Source organism: Lycorma delicatula, chromosome 4, assembly GCF_047948215.1.
Source record: "Lycorma delicatula isolate Av1 chromosome 4, ASM4794821v1, whole genome shotgun sequence".
In the NCBI taxonomy this organism is placed as follows: Eukaryota; Metazoa; Arthropoda; class Insecta; order Hemiptera; family Fulgoridae; genus Lycorma; species Lycorma delicatula.
The window spans coordinates 37,966,749-37,984,258 of record NC_134458.1 but is presented as its reverse complement, the minus strand read 5'-3'; the positions used below and the strand labels follow the sequence as shown (position 1 = coordinate 37,984,258).

Sequence of the window (17,510 nt, the reverse complement as noted above, 5' to 3'; positions counted from 1 at the left end):
TCAATTAAAATTTTTAATATGTATTTGTTATGTTAAATGTAATAAAATGTTCATAAAATAAATAAACAAAAAAATCACTATTAGCTACGAAAATGTTAACAAATATACAGTATTAACAAATAATATAAATATCTTTCAGTTATTAAGAATGAAATAAATAGAAAGATAGACAGAAAGCTTAATGGAGAAAAAAACATTACATTTCATAACATATATGATTATATTATATTATTTAATAATCAATTTACCTATTATTTAACAAGCCGCAATAACTCTACCGGTATAGTGTTGTATATTCTCTCAATGAAGACCTCATGCATAGGGCTGGATGAACCCCTAATAACAATATATTTTAATATTTAAAACAGAAAAGTTTACTTTTATAAATAAATTAACATTAAAATTTAAAAATGAAAAGCTTGAAAAAATTTCTTAAATTAAATTTTTTTATCCTAATTGTTTTAAAAAATAAAAACCGGCAGATTTATTATGGCATAATATAAACTAGTAATACAAAATATATATGTTTAATTTTAACATTAAATTAAACGACCATTATAAAATAAAATTTAAGAAATATGTAATTTTCCTTTTCTACTCTTGAAGAAATGTTATAATTTTAAATTAAATTAAACCATATAATTTAAAACTTTTACTGGAAGAGGGAAATTCATTACTTTTATAAGAATCTAAATTATATTTTATGTAAAATAAATACAAAAATAAAAATTTGTACTCTATTATATTAAGAAGAAAAAAATGTATTTTCTTGTAATATGCAGTCATAAGTATGTATGTTTCATTATTACAACTAAATGATATTTGGAAAAGTCCCATCAGTTTATAAACTGATCCATCAAGGTTTAATGTAAATAAAATACCAAAAAAAACCAACTGCAAGGTGTTTTGAAATCAATCTTGAAAAACATGAGTGCTGGATTCCCAAAATTTGATCTTTTGAACCTTCTGCATACAGCAGGTTTTTGGTGGCAATAGGCAAGCACTGGGTTGACATTCATCATGTCAACTTCAAAAAGGCAGAACACTGATAAGTAAAAGTTTTACAAAATAAACCAATCCAGTCAGCAACCAGCTGTCTATATGTGATAGAAACTGATACTACAATACTTTAAAATTAGAATAGTGCTGGTAGTTAGTAATCCTGTAGTTGCTTTTTCTTGCTAAAACTAATTAATAACCTTTAAATATGTAAATGGTGTCCATAGTAATGCAAACTGTAGCCAAGATGATTATCTATTATAAAAAGGTAATTGTAAACCAAACAGTTAATTCCCTGTAACAATTACCCTATTTATTTATTAATATTTCTCTGTTTTCAATTATCCTTTTTGATTATCCTCAAGATAATCACAAATGATAATTGTCTCAATGGATAAAGTTTTTTTACTGTTGTTTAGAACAGTTTATTATACTCTATATCAATTAATTGCTGTAATTATTTCAGGTTTTAAAATTAAATATGATTTTAAAATACATACTATAATCAGAACTGTATGGAAATTATTCCTGTTTCATTTGAAATGTCAGTACCATTCTATTTTTAAAAATACTGTAGTGCTTCTTTGCTGTTGGATAGGAATGGATAGGAATAAAGATCCCAGACAAGCTAAAGATAATACTGACAACCCACTAATGAAATGAATGTCCCCCATGATACTGCAAAAGGTTATAAGGTGTTGCCATGATATGGCAACTCTCATAACAGCTATCCAAGAAAGGATCTAAGATAAGGAAATGGGGAGGGCGAGAGAGAATGATTAACTACAGAGGGGCTGTCTTAGATCAGGCTGGTTGACTAAATAAGTTGTCTACATTTGTACAGATAATACTCACAATAACATTAATAAAGTGGAACTTATTTAAAATATAAACAGATGAATTCTACATAATTAATTCCTTCCTGGGATTTTTTTACCAAGAATTTTGTTACTTTGTCAATTTTTATAAAATTAATGTTCTGTTAATTAATTATTAGTATGAAATTAAATTTAATAAATATTTATTTTTAGAAATGCATCCCATAGCACTTTTGTAACAGAAGAATTTAATAAAACTATTTATTATTTTTTTATTGCTGCCACTAGAACATTTTTCAAACCACAAAAGTTCATAAACTTTCACACAATTTAAAATGATTAAAAACAATAGAGTAAAGAAGATAATGCTTTATTTACAACTGTACTGGAATCTAATAATTTAAGCATTAATTAATTTCAAATATCAACAGTAGTGTTTAAAAATTCATCTTTTAAAAACTCAACCTATTCATTTAGCATTTTCTTTTTTCTATATTATTATAAAATGCTAATAAACATGAAATTCATCCATGTTTAAAAGAAACTGCAGCTGTGCAATTTCTTTTTTGTATCATTTAAACAAAATTAAAAAAATGTTTCTGTAACATTCTAAACTTTGAATGTAAGTTTCCAAATTTTTAGGGAAGCTCATACTCTTAAAAATATTTTTTAAGTAGTCTTACCAATACAATTACAATTTTAGGTACCACATTATGTTTTAAAAACAATAACTTACTTATACTTTTAAAAATAACTTTGTATGTAATAATTAACATAACTTGACTTTCTTTTATTTCCATTTTTACATTCTTGGCTATTACAGTACAGAATACAGCAATAACAAAAAGTATTATAATAAGCAAGAATTTTGGGAAACCAGTTTCTTTTTCAACTTTTTGATGTTTTAGGCACCTTGAGACCAAAAAATGTAAAGAAAAACTAGGATGTAATTCTGTATTTATAGACTTGTGGTTGTATGTATGTATATTGTATTGTGCATGTATATATATATGCATACAGCAGATGCATATATATATATATATATATATATATATATATATGCATCTGCTTTGCTTAATAACTTTGAAATGGGTGAATGTATAATCATGAATTTTTTGTATGGTGACCTTTGTGTAAATGTAGTATTAGTGCTATCAGAATTCTTATGAAAATTACATGAAGGAATTATGGTAATTTTCCTTTAATCCATGAGGAGGTTAAATACAACTGAGAAAGTTTTTCAACTGCCTAACCAGCCTTTTATTATAAGTTAAGTCAATATTTGTTACTAGACAGTAAAATTTTAAGAAATCTATTCTAGTATATGATACATTAAAATGCTGTTCCAGATTCTTTCCCAATTTATAAGACAATTATATATTAAAACATTTTTTATGATTTTTATTTTTAACGAGGCATTTGAGAAATTTTGTAAAATATTATGAAAATATTTAATTTTTTTCCACTGGGTTTAATTTTATATATTTAATTATTAAATATTTTATTCTACAGTTGTTTCCCATTGCTAAGTACTTAATGATGTTTAACTCTTTATATAATAATTTGGGATATGTTATGCATTTAAATTCTCGTAAATTATATTTCAAAAGAAAGTAATTGTGTGAAAAATACGTTATTAATATTATTACATTTTGCTTTGTACAATAAAAGAAGTAGGTAACAAAAAAAGCATACAAACAAGCCAAACTAGGGGATGAGGTCCTACAGAGTAAAGCCCGGTCTCCTAACTCCTATTCCCAATCAATCAAAACAATTTGTTGGTAGAAACATCCTACATAAATAATCCATTCCCACCTTATATGATTTAGTATACAATTTGCACATGTATGAAAAATAAAAAGTAAAAAATTTAATTCTAGGAGAAAAATTACTAAATCTCAGACAGAATTAAAGAAAAAAACAAATGCAACCTAAAATTAAATATGCTAATAAAGTATTAGTATAAAAATGGTATTATTGTCAATTGAACTAATTTGTGTCAGTGCTTTTACTTAGACCAGTTCTACCAACCAAACTAGACAGGTAGATCTCTATATAATATTTTCAAAGAAAATAAAATAAAACTTGGTAGTTTTATAAAGTAATATTATATTACTGTTAAAATTACCAGTGTATTGCTGTAATTTTCTACCGTGTATTGAATGAAACAAAAGGAACCAGGAGTTAAATTCAGCATTTCATCATGACAATTACAAATTTTTGTAATTAAGTTTTTTTCTTTTTCAGCTAAAACAGAACTCTCAGAAATTATATTTTTGATGGTGGGTGATATTCACAATTAACATATAGTTGCTTCGAAAGTAATAATAATGTTAACAAAACTATGCTTACATAATTTAATCTATACATTATAATTTATAATTGTTCCTTCTAGTTAATTCTGGTTGTAACCAGGGTTTAAAGATAATATATTACTTCAATGAGAAGCAGTGAAAGTTTAAATCTGGATTTATTATCTTAGATTATATGCATATGCATATTAACTGATTTGTAAAATTTTCTGCTTATACATAATGAAAGAGACATAAAAACTTGTTTAATTTCTTTTAGAAGGCTAATAATGTACTACAAATATTTAATAGATGATAAACTACTTTATTACTTGCAGTAATATATTGTAATTACGAGAGTACATCAAAAATTAATATTTTCTCACATTCATTTTATATTTTTGCTGCTGTTTAATGCTTAGCTTTGGGCATTATCTTAATGGTTTTTAAGGGTACTCTTCAGTATCAGATGTAGGGAAATTAAAATAGGTCTGACTAATTTTTGTGTATATTAATTTTACTACTTCTCAAGATGGAAAGGTACCAAACAGTAATTAGCAGATAAAATTAAGTCAAGTAAATATTTGGTTTTTTTAATAAAAGAATTGAGTTTTTAGCTGCAGGATGCAATTCTATAAAATTTTTATTAAACTATATAGAACAAAAATACCAGTATTTAATTGCAATCAGTAATTCAAGGAAAATTCTCAAAATAAAAATCTGAAAACACGTTACTGAACATACTGTTTAAATTGTATTGATTATAATTTCGTAGGCAATACATTTTAAAACTATGAAACAATTAAAAAACAGTAAACTTTCAAATTTTATGGAAATAATTTTACAAAAGGATCTTTTAGGACTAATTAACAACATTGTTATTAATGGCACAATCTAAAAATAGTTAGGAAACCCCTTTAGCATGTAACTGAATAATACATTTAATCATGTTATATTTATTAATTAAATATGTTGTTTTTATCAAATTTAGTCTGTTTCTAAATACTGTATATTGTTTCAGTGTGTCAAAATCATATATATATAAATCAACATCTCAAAACAACTGAATACAGTATACTGAATAAACACACTAAATTTGATTAAAAATCATTTTCAATGTATACATCATAGATTCAATATATTATATCATCATATATAAAGGGCCTACCTTTTTAAAGATAAACACCATAAACAACAGAACTTCAAGTAACTTCATTGAAGGCATGGTTGCTGGTAATTAGCTCTGAAGGTCCTTTGGGTAACCTATCTCCATGTAATTTGAAAAAGTTCACAATTTTTAATGATATTAAGCATTATCACAGTTTGGCATGCTGTTTAGAACTTTCTTCTATAAAAAAACAACTGAAGCAAAAAAAGTACATGAATGATTAATCCTACATCAATTTTATGCAATCAATATAAATACTGTAATTAATATTAGTTCCGTATATATATATATATATATATGCATGTGTATGTGTGTGTGTGTGTAAATATAATTTTTTTAATGAAAAATAATCAAGGAATTAATTCAAAATAATATACCTTTGATGAAGTACAGCCATCATCAGAGAGATGCAAACTTCGACTGCGACAAATAAGCGGGGTAGGACCAGAAGGAGCAGCAGTGCGAGGCAACGTCAATGAATTTGCTGGGCAACGTACAATTTCAGCTTGGTGTGAACTTAATCTTACAGCCCCCCATGAATGTTCCTGTTGAAAAGCAAACAAAAAATAAAACTAAAATATGGATATATGCATATTAATGAGGAAATTAATCAAATTTATTCAAGTTTTAAAATCAATAATTTTGTTTATTAAAAATGCATAAAATTTTGTAGATATCTTGATGAATAAATGTTCTACAAAAATAAATAAAACAATCTACAAATTTAAAATATTCTTAACATCGGTAGGTTATTTTCATACATGTTTTCCACTTTCTGAACTGCTTATTTTTAAAACTCGCTTGAAACATAGCTTACTGTTGCATTCATCTAGATGATCTTTTTTTATACAGAAAATCAGAAACTTAAAAGAAATACAGGACCATGATGAGAGGAAATTAAAATTAACAAGCAATCATGTTACAATTTAGATTTAAAAGTTTAGGAGTGGCTGATTCGACTTTGCCCAATAAGTAGGCACTTAGCCACAATTTGTGTAATCCACATTTATGAAATAACAGTTTCTAGATGGTTGCACAAGTAGAGTTGCCACTATCCCCCTTAGCCCCAGCTGCACAAAGTTAGTCCACAAATTTTTTTTTCAAAAGTGAAATCACTTCCCTCCAATAGTTGAGTGGTTTACATTTGGCTGAACACTTCCATAATGTACAAAATTCCAGAGATGAGAAAGATTCATATAATCCTGAAAAGATTTTAATATGTATATTGTGTAGAGTACTAATTTTTTTTTAAAATTATTTTAACAAGGAAATTTCATAAAATATTAATGAAATAAAAGAAATTACTTAAATTCACAGTGATTCATATGTCTGGCAGTAATTTTAGAAAATATTAATCAGAGTGACTTCACAATATCAATTTATTATATCAATTGTTATCTTAAAAGAAAAATATGAAAATCAGTCAAATGTATGACGTACTTAAAGGAAGTACAAGATGGTCAGATACATCATTTATATTTTTTCTATATTTTAATAATATCTTTAAAATTTTAATTAAAATTATCCCAAAAATTATAAAGCATTCTTTTTATAGATAAATAATGATCATTCTTTAAAAAAATATTAGCCAAAAGAAAATAATAATTCAAGGAATACAAAGATATTTTTGAAAAAATACTTTAATACAGACTCAGATTTTTTTAAATAAAAATAAAAAAAGCAGTACAAGCAATTTATTGGTTAAAAACAATACCTCAAAAGGCTGGATTGTATCTTAAACGATATTTAATATTTTAATAAAAACACAGTAGTATATGTTGGTCAGTACATGGTGGAAGATATACCACTAATTGGTTTCAGCGTATGCTTCTAAGGGGGAAAGGAGCCACTTTACCCAAATAATTCCTTGTGATGATAACTCTTTAAGGCTCCTAGGCTATATAAAATGAGTTATGGTAGCAATTTAAAGATCCACACAAGAACAGATAGGTTGATGAACAAATCTAATTTAGTAATTTTATTTATGTTTGACTGATTTTAACCTTCACTATTCATATAGTCTGTAAAATCATTAACTGAATATGAATGAAAACATTTTTATAAACAAATGAATGTGCTTTGTTTTTGAAGCATTTTCCATTTTATTTTTAGGGATATAAAAATAATACTTTATTTTATAATTGAGTGTGTAAACAATTTCTCATTTTAATACATACTACTAATTTACTAAACACATTAAATATTATTTTTCACTAAAAAGAAAGTTTAATAACTTTTCTGTAAGTATATGTTGTTCAATATGTTTTTGTTTTCATAAATTCTAATCGTTTTATAATTTAAAAATATAAAACCTGAACTTACTTTTAAAGTTGAAAAAAAAAAATAGTTATAATGCACAAGACAAAACCCAACCGCATGTCCGTGCAATTACATCTATGCTTTTGTCCAGGACTGGCAACAACATGATACTTCGGTACTTTCATTTATGTTGCCCAACAGGGCAATGGTATTGCTCAGGAGCTCCCCTGTGAAGTACGGGATTGGTGGTCCTGAACTGTTCAAGTTGGTCGCAGTTGTGCTTCTCAGTTTTGCTACTTGCAGTAGGATCGGGAGGCATATCCGTGATATGTTTTTTGCCAATGCTGGGCAGAGTGCTCATCCCAACTCTTGGAAACCAGGTTGAAGGTGAGCTGATGTGAGCTTGCTCTATCGAAGTCTTGCTCCGCTCAGTGTTAGTCAGTCACTTTGGCCCTTGGCAGGGATTATCCCACGGGTAAGGGTATCGGAGCCCTTACTGCTACATGTGAGCCGTGGGATATCAGTATCGTAGGTCAGGGAATACCTGACTTGCCAATTCGACTTAAATCAGTGGGAGGTTGTTGGCAGGGAAACCTAGGCAGGATCAGTGATCCGGGACATGCCCAACACCTCTCCTGCTGCACCTCAACATCTTGGAACTGTTGTCACTTCATTCATGAAAACTTCAACTTTCATGAATTTTACGGCGGAGGGCTCTCATCCAGGAGGGTCTTTGTCTTTACAAGCGAACAGAAAGAAGGAAGAACGTTAGTGTTGGTGAAAAGAAGGATAGAACTACATTTCGACCAGAGTGTTGTGAAGCATTACTAAAATATTTGGTGACAAAGAGGGACGAAGGAAATTTTACTAAGATCAGTCCTTTTGTGATTGCTTGAGGGATTACAAAAGCTGTAGGAGGACCTGTTAAGAAGACAAGGAAGACTGCTATAGGACTGTTGAAACCATCAATGAACTACAATCGTCATAGCTACTCAAAGTCAAGAAGATTGGACTTTGAAATTGTACCACGTGGTACGCTAAATATATCCAAGGGAGTACTTGTGTGCAGGGATTTGGTGAACTGCATTGAAGATAAAATTGTAGAACTCTATTGACAAGGAGCTGTTACATGTCGACAACTGAACTCATGACAAAATGAAGAAGTTATATCCTCTGCGTTGCATGATTTGACGTTAAACAAATCCAAGTGTCCAGAAAAAAAAAAGCTGACTTTCATATACTGGAAGTTCATCCATTCATCCCAACTCCTTTGTGGTGTTTTGGATGTCAGAAATTCAGACATACAGCAACATCATGCTCTAGGAAACAGATTTGTCCTTGTGGTGACCCACTACATCCGGATGACCCATGCAGGAATTCGCCGGTTTGTGTCAACTGTCATGGTCATCATTCTGTGAATCACAAAAATATCCAATTTATAAGAAGTAAGTTACAATATAGGAGGTAAAAACCATTCAAAAGGTCAGCTACTTTGAAGTCAGAAAAATCATGCTCAGCAGATCACTGAAAGTTGCAACTTATGCTCAGGTTGGTGCAGCTCCTGCAGCTTCCTTTAAACCAAAGGACGTAATCTATAAACTGCTACCAGCTTTAGCAAACATGGTCAAATTTATCAACAATGATAAACTGAAAAGTCAACCAATTGGAGAAACTTGTCAAAATCCGACACAGATAAACACAGATGTCTCCAAACAAGCAGATGCCTACACAACCACGGAATGAGCCTTTGACCAATCAAAATATGAAGGAAAGTGAAGCTAAACCGCAGAAGAAATCTGAGCATATTTCACTGATGATAAAAGTTGAATAGAGAATATCCCCAATTAGGGAACCAGCAAAGAAGACGAATCTTTAGCCACCCCAAACATTTTAGTGGCAAATACATCAGGCTTAAATTCTTATGCATTGCTCAACGCACCCTCTATGTCAGTATCATCTGATTCCGACAGAAAGACATCTTCCATCTTTTACTGCAGAGGATAAGAAGACTCCCATCTTCGAAGCAACAGACACCGTGGAAGCAGAGGGGGTGTCCATCAGGAAGATGGAGAAAAGATCGAAAAAAGAATAGCCTAAAAGGTAAACCTAGGCGATAGGTAGTATGATTGAAGTTTTTATAAGTTCTGTGACGAATTTACATTAAGGATTAGATTTTAAGAACTACGTGATTTTTACACCCATTTTTTGTCAGATATGACAACATTTCTTTGAAATGGAAGTACATTTTTAGTGGCAAGGACACCCTTGTTATCTTGTGTTTCTTTTTAGGGTTTTAATATTCTGTGACAAGTCTATTTCTGGATGATATGTCAAGATCATCTGACAAGTCTAGTCTTCTAAGTCACTAGTGAGTTTATCAGGTAGGAAAAAAATCCTTTTCCCTTTTTTTCTGTTTAGGAAAAGGGCAAATAACCATAGTAGGTGCCCATAACACAAAAAAAAAAAATGTTCTTTTTAATTTAATATTAATGTTACTGGTTTATACTGATTGGTGTAGTTTTGTTAATTGAAGTAAATCAGTAGTATCCAATTCTGAACAAGATAAATACCCAAACTGTAAATTGGCTAATAAATATTTTATTCATATTACTAAACAATTACACAATTATATATATATATATATATATATATATATATATGTATATCATATCAGTGATGAATAATATGCCTCTTTCACAGATACCAAAAGGATTTGAACCGGTTTATAAAATTCATATTTACTGGCAATAAATGGTGATCTGACAGTCTAGATTTACATAGCAAAAACTCAAATGTTTTGAAAAAGTATCAGGATATAAGATTATATTTAAACCAGAGTATTCATAGGTGTATGGTGTATTTAAAAATTATGGCAGATTCAGTGTTTTATGAGGTGTTTCAAATTGAAATAGGATTTTATCTTGCGAGTGAAATTAATTTGTTCATTGTAAGAGTTTTTATGTCAATATACATATTCTCATTAACACAAGTACTAGCCAAATACGTTTTGACAACTTTGCAGTACATTTGAATTTAGTTAATCGACTGTTTCCAACTGCCTGCTTGCAGCCTCCATTTCATTTAATAAAAGCAATTCTAAAAAAAATTATGTTGAGATTTTTTTAAAAAAGGTATAAAAATTATAACAAATTTATTTTTACCATAACATCATGATCAGAAACAAGTATTCATTTTATTTTACCTCAGTTGAATAAATATGTTAATCCTAAAAACTAATAAAAGTTTTTCTATGAAATTCTTCAATTCTTTCATAAAATTCATCAAATTTTGCAACATTATGTCACCAGTTTTATTTTTTATAGTTTAGTGTATCCATAATGCAGGATGCAGAATTCAGGATAATATAATAAAGAAAACACTTCAAATGATAGAAACATGTTAGTCATGTAACAATGCTTTAACCAAATTTGTTACATCATAAGCTGAGAGGTCATGTTTACTTTTTAATATGCTTTGTTGACTTTGGTTCTTCATTTGTGATTTCTTAAGTCAGCAATAAACTGTTTCAGTTTTTTAGGTGTATATGATTCTATTTCTGTATATTGCTTTGATATAAGGGACATAAAATGAACAACTAATTAATTTATAACAACAACCAGTATACAATATACTAATGATTTTTTGTTTTACTTTGTACAAGCAAATATACACACAGTCATTGTATTGACCAAAGCAGAATCTTCAGTTTTAAAAATTATATATACAATTAGTTTTTTTAAAAATATATAGTAAATATATTTAAATATATAGTAGTAGTAGATTAACATTGTGAAAGAGAATAATTTTACAACTATTATAGTAATAGTTCCACATTTATAAGTGATATGTATACAACCAAAGATTAATTTTAATGAACAAAATTTCAAAATTGTGGTCAACTTTTTTTTTGAAAACAGAGTAATTTATTCTTTAGGACCCAATCAAGAAAAAAACTTGTTAAACAGAACTGAATTTTTCATTTTATTATGAACAATTGTAATATATATTACACACACACATACTTGATTAATACATTTTTAATCATTTTTACAAAATTTACAAAAATAAATAGATAAAAACTTGAATCTATCTAAAAATTGCTACTAGTCAAGGATTTACTCTATATTGACACGCAGATTACTTGAGTTAGAACTGAAGTAATACTGGGAAAAATGACAGTCCAATCAATTGTCATTTCTTAAAGGCTAGCTGACTGGTTCAAAGAGAGGAAATTGTTCAGTGTACATAGCAAATATTAATGTATCTGTTAATTATACAATGCAAACAAACTGTTTGAAATAGTGAATTTTTGAGGTGAGTACACAATAAGCTGTCAGAATGGATAAATTTTTTGGTTAAAGCAAAAAATTTTTAATAACTTTTAACTGTATTTTAAGAAAAAGATTATAAGAAATTGTGATACCTGAAAATTATCATTTATGACTACAGAACATTTAATGGAAAAACTCTTAACTTATTAATCTTCATCCTAATGTGATTATTTTATTAAATTAAAACTTATTTGTACTATTTTTCTCTATGTAATCATTGTGAGTACTTTATCACTAATTAGTGCTTCTGTGGAAAAGTTTGTAAAAATATACAGAAAAGCATAGAAAACAATATCTTACTTGCATATTTATACATGCCCAGTTGGAGCTACAACTTTATTTATTGGACTTGAACTGCATTAAGTCTGATAAAAAGATCGGTAATTGTTTAGTTAGAACTATGGTACTAATTTATATACAAGAAGCTCCAGAATCTTCCTAAGATTCTCTGCGAAACAAGATCTGATCTAAGTTCCATCTCTTGCTTTCTATACCAGGTGACAGGTTAGATGGGTGATTTATGGCTTGACAACTAACTGGGCATACTTTATTCAGGAAGTGCTTTAAAGAACAGGAACTGTTTTATTGAGATCATATGTGTAAATTTTTTACCCAAGGTGGTTCTTCTGTTTACTTTTAAATTCTATAATCTAATCTTCCTATAATTAGAATCAACAAAAAAAATTAAACAAATAAAAATATTAAAAAAGAAATAAACAGTAAGTGAAAATTTACCTGATAAAATATTATGAAACATAAATTAAAAAATATTCTAATTACACTGATGTTGATAACAGCACTGGAAAAAGCTTAATTTATAATTATTTGTTACAGCTTTTATTTACATGTTAGTATTGTTTAGTATATGTGAATTGTTTTGTAAATTGAAAACAGAATAATATACAGATAGCATAACTTGCGATATCATATTCCTACGTGTATATATATATATGTGTGTATATAAGGAAACACAATCGATATCACAAATTTCTTGCACTTTATTAACAAATAATACCCAACTTATAATTAAGGCAGAATAACAAAAATATCCCTTAGTTTCATAGAACTCATAATATTCAAAGTAGTTAACTAAACCTTCTAAATTCACAGAAAACATATTATAAAATTTACCCACTGTATATAAAATAATTTAAGGCTGTAAAAAAGCAAATTTTTGGCACATGCTTATTTTACCTAATAATTCACACCCATGTCAGCTGACATCTTTAATAAAAAACTCAACAAAGTAAATTATTTAAGATGCAGATCCACATTTACAAACATTATGTTACATTACATACAAAATAAAATCAAAAACACAACTAGTTACAAAAAAAAAAAAGCATAATGATTGCAGGCTGTCTGTTAGGAAAGACATTTAAACTACATAACTTACATTATCAGGAAAGAAGTCTATTATATTCTCTCAAAAACACAAAAAAAAAGTGAAAAAGTAATGAAACACGCATTAACACAACTGCCCATTATTAAACAAATTAAATTGCTGTAGCTGTACTAATTATTTATTACAGAGGGCATATTTGATAGTTTTACCCTAGTTTTACCTAGATACAAAGGACATAATAAAAGCACTGTAAAATGCATAATCAATCTGACAGAAACTGGACAAAAACATATTAACATCAAAATTTTAAATGTAGAATTAAAAAAACACAATTATGCTAATATTGATGTTTTCTAATCACTACTAGCTGAACATCAGTAATTAAAGCAACACTACTGATGAAGGAGCTGCAAATAGCTCTAAAAATCATCTGGACGCTCATTTCCATACACTGTATTTAGAAAGTAAATTAGTATTTATTTTTTTTTAAAGTTCACACTGTGATGGCTGATTAATGCCATTAAATTACACAGGATATATTACGAATTATTTAGGAAGTGATTAAGATACTTTAGTGATTTGTGTTGCCTCAGTTTGTTCAAATATTAAGAAAGTTTATTTTAGTGGATAGTATAATGCAAGTTTATTCAGACAAATAACATTTTTCTAGTCAGGTTTTTGATTTTTATTAAATAAGTTTCAATTGCTGTAGCTTATCAATGTTATATCTGTTGTTTTATATAAGCTGATTACACTGACACTTTCTTTTCTATGTTTATAATTTTTTGCTTTTTAATAAATGAAAATATATAATATTTTTTCTGTATTGTTTAGCATTCAGAATAATTTCTGTAAATGTTATCATCTGTAGAATTTAGAACAGTAATTGATTGATGGAATATGATCTCTCCACATATATTTTTATAAGATTTTAACTGATAAAAATTTTTTTTTTCTATACAAATGATGCTATAAAACTATAAAATTCATGCAACTATAAAGCACATTTATTTAATTCTACAGTGTGCCAGCTAAATATTTTCACACTAGTAGGTGCATACACCAAACAAGGAGTAGCAGCTTCAAAATTAAATTTATTAAAGAAAAATGTTACTTATTGAAATTTAGTATATTAAAATCATTTAAGTAGAACTGTAAAATTTTACAGAACCAAATTAAGCTAAATGTGAAAGAAATATTATCGCATGATTGATGAATATTTTATCAAAATTCATCCTGACACTAGAGTTGACTAATAAATTACTTACACTAATCACAGTTTTATTTTTTCTCTTTTCAAAAATGAATCATTTCATTTATGAAAAGAGATTCTACTACATATTATAGCAGAATAAACTTATCATTAACTAACACTTGTTTAGTATTAATGGAGTAGGTAATCTACCGCTGTGGTTGGTTAGTTAGTTGTTAGGTGGTGCCACTGAAACACTATATTGTAATAAGAAAATAAATAAATAATGAATATAATCTAACCAAACTTAACCTATGCTTGCTTCACTCACTAACCTTGACTAGCAAACATAGGTTAAGTTTGGTTAGATTATATTTATAATTTTATTTATTTATTTTCTTACTTCAATATAGCATTTCAGTGGCGCCATCTAAGAACTAACTACAGTGGTAGATTGCCTACTACATTAATACCACATGTTTTTTTGTTTTATTTAATTAAAATATATTATACATATATTGTGTTGTTTAAAAGAATAAAAAAACCAATTATGCTAAGTTAGTGTTAATTTAAAATTATTATGTGTTAGGAACAACTATAACATACTAACATATGGTTCACACAACTATTACTATGGAATATTTTGGAGCAGAATTTCTCTATAAAAGTTTCAATAATTTTAATAGAATTTAAATTTCTATGCTGTTTTATAGATTACAAGATTTTTCATACATTTTTAATATTTGCTATAATTTTCACAAAATTATCCTTTTTCAAAATTGATCACCAGAGATATGTTTAGATTTTGACAAGTGATCAGAAAAATAACCCAGTTTCATTGCCATTGTATATTTTTATCATACCTTCAACCAGTGGCAAAATCATACTTGTTGATTCTGCTTAAGTAATATCCTATCAATATCAGTAGAATAAACTTGATTTCATTTCAATTTTTAAGTGCTTTTTTTGTGCTTTTTAAGTACTTAAAGTCAGCTATTCAATTTGTTAAATTATTTTTTCCTAACAATCTTGTCACTTGCAAAGCTTGAACTTAAATAATTGTTCCTGAAGTAAAGATCCCTTTTGCTAGCATACTTCTGAATTACTTCCAAACTTCATCATACTTGATATATTGAAAATTATTTGCTTATTTTATCCCATTGTCCAATTCAATATCTTAAGATTGTTGCTTATCTATTATTTATTATGTTGTTTACCTATTTTTAATAAAAACGAAAAACAAAAATATCACTTTTGGAAAAAAGTAAAGTATTTTAAACAGGTTTTTCTTGGATCACTGAGAAATTCATCAATTTATGTCAATCACAAACAGTAAATAAGTAGTAAAGATAAAATACAAGATAAAAATCATTAACAAATATTAGGTGCAATATTATAGATGGGTTTGCAAAGAATTACACAACAGTTTCCTTTCAAGATAATATTTCAACATCAAATTAAAGTCCTAAAATGGCATACTTTGTGTCGAGTTATGATTCAGCTTATAATTCTGTATTATTAGAAAAAAATATGTGATATGCTGTAGTCAAATTGTCTCTAGTAAGGCTAAAAATGAATCATCTCCCACTGACATATTGTACATTTCCTTCATTCAAACCGATGTAATTCTACAATAAAATATTTTGTTTCATTTAAAAGTTTAAAAATTAAAAGCTTTTCTACTTCTGCATTAGGAAAGGGAAAATTTCTGTTTTATTTAGGGCTTATGTATATCTACATTCACAGTTTCTATTTTATTGAAAGGTCATATTAGAAAGGTTTTACTGTAGTTTATTACTAGGAATTATTCATAGAGCATTTAATCTGCTTTAGGGGATGAGGAAGTCTAGCTTTACATTATTATAAGTTAAGATAGTAAAGGTGGATATATCAATAACGTATCTTGGCATTATATGTACGTATTGTATTGGCAATTTATGTGGTGATCTAGATGTCAAAAAACCAACAAATAATCGTACATCTATAAGTTAATGTGTTTTTGTAACAATTTAGAAAATGCAGAAGGGGTTCTTTGAACTACAGATTCTATAGATGAAGAGTAGATTCAATTGATCACATAATTAGTTATGTGATAGAAAATAATTAATTATAAAGTATTCGAGCAGCTTTAATACCAGCCCAACATTGTTCTGTAAATTTTTGAAGTAGAAATGTACATTATGTTCTACTCATGGTGGTATGTTTAAGATAACAAACTAAAATCTAGACCCAAAAAAAGGTTTAGACTGAATAATAATTCTTTTTATCATCATCCTTAGAACCAAGAAATTTTTTATGATGCTAAAATTATCGTACTACACTACTAATTAATTATATATAATCACATAACTCATAATGACTAAAACATATGCTCATGACTCACATAAATTAAAATTTTTTTTTAGTGATTCATCATTAATATTAATCTGTTTTCATATTTCATTCTTTTTTTGGCAATATTTTCATTTGAATCTTGTTTAATTTTATTATTTTTCAACTTTTATAAAATTCCTGCAAATCTACATAATCAACTTTTAATTGAACAAGTAGTAGTAGACATTTTTAATACATTTCCGCTTAAACAGTTTTAAAATATCAGTAATACTTAATTATATGACATAATAAAAAAAAAAGTAAAGATACAAACATCTGTAAATTGTTGAAAATTAAAACTGGCAAAATATTAAATGCAAAATTTCTGATATTCACTCTCAAGCTGTTTTCATTTGGTGAGAATGTTAGGGAAAATAAAATCAAAATATCAGGTGCCTTGCTTGAATGATTCAATAAATGGCATACAGTAATACCATATGAAATTTAAGTTTTTGCCAGCGATATCAAATGGAAGAGTAAACTACTGCCAATGGTCAAAGATATGATACATTGAAAATATACAATGGAAATAAAAGCAATGACTTTCATATTAACATCATCAAAAACTTCAGTTGAATGTGATAAGTGTAGTAGATAATTTAATATTATATTTTTACTAGTTTCTGAAATAATATCCTACTTAATGAAGCTTTTTATTATTTTTTTAAAAATCATCACAATTTTTTGAATGTGTAATCTTCTTAATAGACATATTCTACCAACAAACTAACCTA

The 17,510-nt window shown here is 27.6% G+C and overlaps 1 protein-coding gene across 4 annotated transcripts in view; it reads right to left on the bottom strand.

Annotated features, from left to right (window-relative positions):
* The window catches only part of LOC142323283 (uncharacterized), a 309,143-nt gene that overhangs the window by 41,555 nt on the left and 250,078 nt on the right, over positions 1-17,510 (bottom strand). For 2 of the 4 annotated variants that reach the window (XR_012756071.1, XR_012756070.1), the window contains exons 26-27: positions 5,654-5,821; positions 249-336 (exon numbers count right to left, since the gene is read on the bottom strand). Coding sequence is in view for 2 of the 4 variants with exons in the window: in XM_075362730.1 (XP_075218845.1) it covers positions 5,654-5,821 (168 nt within the window). In the remaining 2 variants the exon portion in view is untranslated. The remainder of the gene's footprint in view (positions 1-248; positions 337-5,653; positions 5,822-17,510) is intronic. The other 2 variants (XM_075362730.1, XM_075362731.1) reach the window with 1 other exon arrangement.